This window comes from Solanum dulcamara, chromosome 1 (assembly GCF_947179165.1).
Source record: "Solanum dulcamara chromosome 1, daSolDulc1.2, whole genome shotgun sequence".
In the NCBI taxonomy this organism is placed as follows: domain Eukaryota; kingdom Viridiplantae; phylum Streptophyta; class Magnoliopsida; order Solanales; family Solanaceae; genus Solanum; species Solanum dulcamara.
In genome coordinates, this window is record NC_077237.1 from 24,221,992 (window position 1) to 24,231,095 (window position 9,104).

At 29.6% G+C, this 9,104-nt stretch overlaps 1 protein-coding gene across 1 annotated transcript; it reads left to right on the forward strand.

Annotated features, from left to right (window-relative positions):
- The first annotated feature begins 3,468 nt into the window (after positions 1–3,468).
- Positions 3,469–8,203, forward strand: LOC129903212 (GDSL esterase/lipase At5g33370-like). The gene is made up of 5 exons (XM_055978723.1): positions 3,469–3,791; positions 4,751–4,878; positions 5,569–5,811; positions 6,898–7,150; positions 7,732–8,203. Exons 1-5 carry the CDS (start codon positions 3,491–3,493, stop codon positions 7,962–7,964), a joined length of 1,158 nt encoding a protein of 385 aa, XP_055834698.1. The 5' UTR covers positions 3,469–3,490; the 3' UTR covers positions 7,965–8,203.
- Positions 8,204–9,104: the final 901 nt, after the last annotated feature.

Here is a 9,104-nt window from a genome sequence, read left to right on the forward strand (position 1 = left end):
AGAAATATATCTTAAAATGTTAGTCAAAGTTTAATAGTTTGACTTTCAAAAAGAAAACCATGACAATTAAACTGGGAGGAGAGAGTAAATTAAATTGAGACCAAAGAGTAATAAATAAGGATAATTTAACCAAATTATCTTTTTTATTAGTATTTTTTAAGGTGCATATCAAAATTTAATCAATATATATATAAAGGAGAAACATAGACAAGGTAATGTGACACCTCTCTATAGCCTCTATTTGGTTTATCTTTTTTCTCCTTTTTTGGCTATTTTTCTTATTTCAACTAATTATTTTATTGTAAAAGTAAATTACTTAATTTATTTCAAATAAATATTTTATTAATGAAGGAACATTTACAACAAAGACTCTTCACTTGTCAATTCACAAGTACTAATTATCCATAACTCACACCTTTCTAATTTCTACTCTCAATAAACTTATTTTTCCTTTTTCTCTTTTTTTGATCTTCTTCTACTTATTAAATTATAATATTTTTTTATTTTTTAAGTACTTTTCTTTTTATTATATAATTTATGTACAAAGAGTAATTATCCATGAATTGCACCTCTTTTAATTTTAATTTTTACTTTTGTTCATTTTTTTTACATAATCTACTAAGTAAATAAATTAATAAATGTTTAATAAAATAAAACCAAGGCTATCTTTATGATAAATCGTTGCAATAAAACTCAATTTAATGTTTTCCTGAATCAACCCACGTAGGAGAGGAATATTGGAATCAATCACATAAGAGCAATTAATACAACATGGCCTTAATTGCATTTAATTTCCTTCATGTAGTTGCACCAGTAAAATTAATGTCAATGAGGAAAATAAAATCAATGACGAGAGGATAGTGAAGAGTAATTAGCATGAAGTGACTTCATTGAAGTCTTCTTTCTCACCAAGATAAATATTTCCTAAAGCTCAAATATCACACTGTTGTTGTGTTTAGTTCATTCCTTTGGCTCGATAGATATGCTTTTTTAGACAATGTTTTTATTTACTAAAATTCTTTTATATTGTCTTTTTTTTTTGCAGGAAAATTGTTGGAGAGTGCAATATCCACAAAAAATGAAAATTCATAGATATATATTTATCATATATTTTTGCACTTTATTCTCATCAAGTTGTGCTATGAAAGTTAATATTCTTGAATATGTATGAAACCATTTTTTTATTAATTTGATGAATTTCTTAGTACATTTTAATTTAGGTGTTGAATCTTTCTCAGTGCTGGCTCAACAATATTGAAAAGAGGTATGTGTCTTAGGCCTCCAAATTTGAGGGACCTCAAGAATTATTATAAGATGTTTGATACATTTGGAGTACTATTTATCTTGCATGTGTCTCATGAGAGTTATAAATAAACTATTTAGTCATATATTATTTTATTTTAATAACCTCGCGAAGCGCAAATATATTCACTAGCAAATAAATATGACAAGTAAAATAGACTGCGGGACAATGGCTAAGGGATCAACTAACCTAGACACTTATTCCTCCTAATAAATTTATAGTGATCATGAGCTCCTAATACTTAATAGGTTATTGATACTGACTAAAGTTGGCAGTTGATGCCAATTCTTAATTAATTGATGAGCATCCTAAAATCAAATCATTGCACGTAGAAAATAATGCAAACCAGCAAAAAATAGACCTCTAACGGTTTATTGTCTCTTAATACGTCAAATCGTCAACAAAAAACATGAATTTTGAAGCCAGGTTTATTCCTTTTGTCTCGAACAATTAAAGTAGAAATCTCTGTCGTTGGCCATTAAGACTATTTTCAAATGGCAATTTTGAAAAAACAAAGCATGAGCAAAACGGGTTAAGTAATGAAAGATAATTTTCAAGTATATCATATAAAATTAATGAATCTAGAGCAAACAACTCATGATCAATTAAAGTCAATTACGTCCTAGATGTTGTTAGTATTATCCACTCACTCAATCCCAAATTAAATGTTGCTTTACTTCATTTCACATCGATTAAAGAAAAATAATAAATATAATATATAGTTTACTAAATTATCTGTATTTCTTAAATATTTATTGAGAATTAAAGAAGAAGTAGTTATTTAATATAAGAATATAATTGAAAACAATTATCATTTTTTATCTTGAATTTCTAAAATAACAATTTTTTGGAGCTAAAGTGACGGTTTTTTGAGACAAAGGGAGTATATTATTAGGAAATTTAACACTACTAATCACAAGCTAACGAAATTTTTCCAGTGAACGGTTTTTAACATATGTTAGGATAAAGTTCCTAACGGTTCACGTGCTCCATAACTTACCTACTAAATTCACCACTGAACATAGCTTGTAAATGAGGCAGCTATCTTGTTTGTAATTTTGAATGATCCTTTATGATGATAATAACCTCTTGCTTTTCCAGGGAAAAAAAAGTTGATATTGGACTGCCAAAAAAGAAAAAAGAAAAAAGAAAAAAAAAAGTTAACCATATCAGCAAAGCTGCATAAATATCCTTCTGGATCCCTCCCACTTTTTTGGCTCATTAAATAGGGAAAATAAGAATTCAAAGAAAATTAAAAAAAAAACAATTGTCCAATTTTAGAATTGCACAAATGCCGTCCATTCAGGATCTTTTGGTATGATATATAAGAATAGTGTTGAATATAGTGTATTAGTAATACTGACACTAATAATATTTGCATTAGTTATGAGTAAATTTTTTTTTTGCAGTATTTGATTTGGTGTATTAAAAATAACATGTATTACATGATTTCTAAAATAAATTATTTAATTTATTTACAAAAATAACCTCCAGAATTATAGTGGAAAAGGTTATGAGGAGCAATTGTGTCTTTAACCATGCTAATGCATGCATTAAAATCCTTTGCATTACTTATTTTTTTTGGTTTCCAACTCGGTGTCCGGTGCCCACATTGGAGCTCCGACTAAATCCGACCAATTGCTTACTGCAGGACCCATTTGAAGTCGTGCTCTCAATAGGATTTTTCTCCATACTCAAGACTCGAACCCGACACTTCTAATTAAGGGTAGAGCAGTCCCATCACTGCACCACAACTTAAGCTGGTCATTTGCATTACTATACCATGGATTTCATGTATTAGTAATACACACATCAATACTCAATAGAATGTATAACTAATTATATATAAGTTGAAAGAGTTTATCAAACAACATACTAATAATACACAAAACTAATAGATGCATTATTTTTTTTTCAATATATTCTACCCAACTTCCCCGGACCCCGCACATAACGAAAACTTTAGTGCACCGGGCTGCCCTTTAATATATTCTACCCAACAACCCCATATTTTAGATGAGGGAAATAACTACTCTTAGGCAGCTTTCCTTGTGCAGTATAGTGGTCCTTTTGGCTTCATTAATTATCACCATCTACTACACTCTCTTACACTGATGGTAGTAGCTAAAGTTAGAAGGAAAGAACATTTATTGAGGGTTTCACTACTCAAGCCCTTACTACTATATAATGGCCACCAAATACATAATCATTCTTGTATTCACACAGCAAATTAGTTTCTTTTACATGATGAGTAGCTCATTGTCTTGTTTTTCATGTCTAGTACTTTTAGTGGTTTCATTTTCTGGTCTGTCATTTAAAGTTGAAGGTCGAGCCTTTTTTGTGTTCGGTGATTCTCTAGTCGATAATGGTAACAATAACTACTTAATTACTAGTGCCAGGGCAGATTCTCCCCCGTATGGCATTGACTACCCTACTCACCGCGCCACTGGTCGCTTCTCCAATGGCCTCAACATACCTGATATTATAAGTATGAACATTCTTTTTTCTAATACTTTTGTTCTAAGTATTTAGGTTATATACTTCGGTAGACTGAATTTTTTTTATACTATCAGTGTAGCTTAACGTATTACGCATGTTAGTTATTATATTCATTTTTTATGGAATTTAAGGATTCGTTTGGCCATAAAAATTATTCATTTTTTTTTCAAAAGAAAAATTCACTTTATTTGAAAAATTTGTTTTTAACCATGAAAATTCTAAATCCAACTTGAAATTGCATTTCAAAATAATTCGTTTTTTCAACTTAATTTTGATTTCTGAAGATGTATTTAAGAACATTCAAGCATAAACATTATTTCAAATATTTTTTTGTAAAAAAAGTATAATCAAACACAACTTATTTTCTTAAATTCCACAAATTTCAAACAAGAAAGTGAAAAATACTTGAAATCTATGGTCCACCATAATGAGATCTCGGGGCAAATAAAGAAATATGCTATCAATATGACAAAAAAGAGAAAATGGAAAGGCTCTTGATCTACTCCACCCTTTAGAAATTGGTTAATCAAGTGCTTACTAAGTTTATACACATTGATACTATAATAGTTCTTTACACTATCAAACAACTTAAACGGTTATCACATGTTATTTTTAAAGTTTACTGCATAAATAGAAGTTAATTTGATATTAAGGGTCCACTTGTTGATGGTAGGTTAAGTAAAATTATTTAAAATTATTTTTTATTACTACTGGAGATGTTGGCTCAACATGAAGTTTAAAAAAATTAATTAAAACTTGTGACCTTAGAAATGAAATGACATTGACGTAGCTATAAAACCATGTAATTTAAAGTTAAATTGCTTTTAAATATACAAATTGTCTGATTCTCTTCCCGAGCGTTCTAATATGGAAAAAGTGGCACATGAAATGAAAGAAAAAAATTACAATATTTATGACAAATATGCTAATAATGTGTTGTTTTTTAAGGTGAGCAATTGGGTATGGAGCCAACATTACCATATTTGGCTCCACAGCTCACAGGAGATAGGCTTCTTGTGGGGGCTAACTTTGCTTCTGCTGGAGTTGGTATCCTTAATGACACGGGCATCCAATTTGTATGTGCAATTAAAACCTATAGATTTGAATTCATATTTTTCATTCTTGCCTTCTATTGTTGTTTAACTCCCTTAATTTGGAATTTTTTTCCCTTTTACCTAAAATTAATTTTGGAAGATTTCTTTGATTCTCTTAATCTCGTTCAACCAACCCACCCCAGATTGCTATTGTTGTACGAGACAAGTTGTAACATTATCTAATTCCTATTTCTCGTCAAAACTTAAATGATGGGTTCTTAAATTATTGGATATCATACACATAGCACTAGAAAGATTTTGGATGCTTACTATATACGTATTACATATTAATTTGACAATAAATAAAAACACACATTTAAAGTAGAGGATGTTTGAATTATTTTAAAAGCCAGTCAAATCAACTTTAAAGTAGTTTTTAATTTTCTTTTCACATATGTCAAGTGCTTTAAAACCAAATCTTTAAAGCATCAATTTTACCAAATACATCAACTGTTTATTTCTAGATTCAATACTTTTATCCAAACATGCAGTTGTCTATTCATAAATTCAGTTTCAACACTTAAAAGGTACTTACTTTTCAGCACTTGATGCTTAAAAATTACCTAATCAAAAAATAAATACTACTAGCACTTATATAACTACCACAAGATTTCTTAACTTACATGGTAAGGTGTATATAGTTAATATAATTGGATTGTATGACATTTTCAGTTGAATATAATCAGAATTGGTAAACAATTGGAGTACTTTGAACAATATCAAAGGAGGGTAAGTGGTTTAATTGGAGCAGAACAAACAGAACAGCTAGTGAACAGCGCCCTAGTCCTCATCACCCTTGGTGGAAATGACTTTGTTAATAACTACTATTTGGTCCCTTTCTCTGCAAGATCAAGACAATTTTCCCTACCTGATTATGTTCGTTATCTCATCTCTGAGTACAGAAAAGTATTACAGGTAAGCCCCTCTCCATCATATATGAAAGGGGGCAATTCATTTTTATTTTATTTTTGTGGCTGGTAGGGAATAGGAAAGGGAATTATAAGAATCAAATTCTCGTTAACAAGATAAAAATTCATGTAATTAGTTAACTGAGATATTAAGATTTTCAGAGGTCATGTATTTAAGGATGCAAATGACAACATGTAGTAGAGCCATACTTATCTGATGAATGCTTGGTTGGTTGATGCGACCGACTAGAATCTCACCACATGATCATCATTCATCAAGAACCCTATCTGGAAATGTGCATTTATTAGAGACAAAATATGCACCACCCACCCATACCTAGGTCCCCGTAAGAAAAATGTTCGACATGTTAAAAACAAGTGAATAATACTACTTCCTTCGTCCTAATTCATGTGACACTTTTTAGATTTCGAGATTCAAGCAAGTTTATTTTTGACCGTCAATTTTTTATATATCTTTAAATATTTTGAATTGTCAATTATTGTGACTTATTGTACTTTTTACGTAGTTTAAAAACATATTAATTTATTTCAAAAAATTTGAACATTCCATGCACAAATTTTCCGTTAAATTTAAACTGTTTGACTCTCGAAAAATGAAAAGTGTCACATAAATTGAGACAGATAGTAATAAAAATTGTTTCCACAATATATAGTCATATTTTGAAATAATTTCAAGATAACATATAATAGGAGATGAATTCAGAATTTTAAATTTATAGATTTCTAATAAATAAAAATTAATATATAATAATAATCGGATAAAAAAGGACTGAAATTCTTTTATATTTAAAAAAGTAGCAAACCACTTAGACACAGCAACATTAGGGGCGTAAATCTAAATTTCAAAAGAGGCCTTAATTTTTTTCTTTTCTGGTTGGCTTAAAAAAGTAGCAAACCACTTAATTAGACACAACATATAATACACTCTCAGATCAATTCTCACTACAGCCAAAACAAATTAACATATTATTTGTTCAGTGTCCTCTTTACTATTGTTATGTATAGGTGTTTTTTTTCCTTTCTTTTTGTTTCCTTTGTATCATTTACTAAAAAGAAGAAAAATAAATTGCAGAAGCTATATGATTTGGGAGGAAGAAGAGTGTTAGTGACAGGTACTGGACCAATTGGGTGTGTGCCAGCAGAATTAGCACAGAGGAGCCGAACTGGAGAATGTTCAGTGGAACTGGAGCGTGCAGCCGCTCTGTTCAACCCTCAATTGACTCAAATGTTGGCTGATCTCAATTCTCAACTTGGTGCTAATGTATTTATTGCTGCTAATACATATACTATGAACATGGATTTCATATCTAATCCACAGGCTTATGGTAATCTCAATATACACCAATTACCCATTTTTTTGTTATATATAACTCCCTTCGTTCATTTTGAACTTTGTATGCTCCTTAAGAAATAATGATTAATTTGATTATGTTACTAATATATTCATATTAATTAATATTTAGTATTAGGTCTTAGAAAATAATTTGGGTAAAAGTAATTAATGTTAAGAATAGAACATAAAAAAATATTTTTTTCTTAATATGTTAAAAATAACAAATAAAAATATATTTTTTGAATAATGAATAAGTAAAAGTAAACATAAAGAGGATATATCCTATAGAAAATGTTTGAGAACTCGAAATATTTAACCAAAATTAAATGCTTGTAACTGGGCCGAGCTACCATGGTTAGGCAGAGTCAATTGACACCTCTAATTTGCTGAGAAATTATATTACGTAAATAAATCAATTTCTTTTTTTAATATATGTATATTGTATGTTTGAATTTTTTTAACACTGTAAATATACTTGTTTTTATTTTGACTTTCGTCTGTTGACTCATAGTTTGTGTACCGGTAAAAATTTATGGTAACAAATAACAATAGGTGTGCATTTGATTTGAGCAGGGTTTGTGACATCAAAGATAGCATGTTGTGGGCAAGGACCTTACAATGGAATAGGGCTGTGCACACCATTATCAAACATGTGCCCAAACAGGGACATATATGCATTTTGGGATCCATTCCATCCTTCTGAAAGGGCTAATAGGATCATTGTTCAGCATATATTGACTGGTTCTTCCAATTACATGAACCCAATGAACCTCAGCACCATTATGGCTTTGGACTCTAGGACCTAATTAATTAATTAATTCTCCTCTATGTTTCTCCCATTTATCATTTATTTGTGTCTTGCTTCATTTTGAGTGTGCTATCTTAAAATTATGTATTATTATTATTGAGTCGTTAAATTTTTGTTATATTTAGTAATATCATAAAACTAGAGGAGTGATGTTGGTACGTAATATATATATGTGCGGAATGGTTCTTGATTTACCTTCATAAGTCGTTGTAATGTTAATGGAGTTCAGTTTGATCACTCTGTTCATGTTTCCATATTAAATCCATTTGTTCTTGAAATGGTTTTCTAACCTTACCAAAAAAATAAATAATAGTTTTGTGCCCTTTTTTATATAGATCTTCATTTTCAAACATAAGAGATTTTAAAAAGTCATTTTCATCTAATAAGAGGACAAGAAATCTCATTTCCTCGTGTAAGCATGTATTGAAATGAAATGGAAGTTGCCGCTTCCCTATCAATATTTTCACAAATTTTAGACGCTAACTTTCATATATACCATTCTTTTCCTTCGAAAGAAATAAGTACTTCTTGAAAATTTTCATCTCAGATTGTATCCCCCACCCCCACACACTCAGGCTCACAAAACGTTGGTAAAATTGTGGAAGACTAATCAAATCAAACTAAAAGTTTCTACATATGCATTAAAGGATATTAAAAAATATATATCATGCTAGTCTCTTCAGATACTCATATACAAACTACAATGTTTCTAGATTCACATTGTTTTCCTTCTATTTAATCTAATTTGGCAATTAATGTATACCTAATATACTCCCTTCTAGCCCATATTAAGTGATTTTATGAAGTTATGCACACTTATTAAAAAAAAAATTAAGACATAAGTTGAACATCAGTTTCCACTTTTATTCTTTTAGTTATTCTCAAACTAGTTTTGAAAATTGAAATAATTCAAAGCAAAATCATAAATATTAGCAATTAACTCTCTTGGACATATCATTTAGACAATATAAATGAAGGGCAAAAATGAAAAAAGTTCAAACATTTATCTTTAATTTTGAAACAATTCATTTATTTTGAAAGCCTCAAAATTTCAGTTAATATGGATGTAACACCTCGAAAGTTCCTAGCTTAAGATCAGACTAGAAGAAATTCAGCAAACATATGTGAAGTGTGGAGA

Bases quoted from the DNA above. Each gene is read 5' to 3' on its own strand.
- LOC129903212 (XM_055978723.1), top strand. From the start codon at position 3,491: ATGGCCACCAAATACATAATCATTCTTGTATTCACACAGCAAATTAGT. The intron at 5,812-6,897 runs GTAAGCCCCTCT...AATAAATTGCAG, and splicing joins AGTACAGAAAAGTATTACAG to AAGCTATATGATTTGGGAGG. The intron at 7,151-7,731 runs GTAATCTCAATA...TGATTTGAGCAG, and splicing joins ATCTAATCCACAGGCTTATG to GGTTTGTGACATCAAAGATA.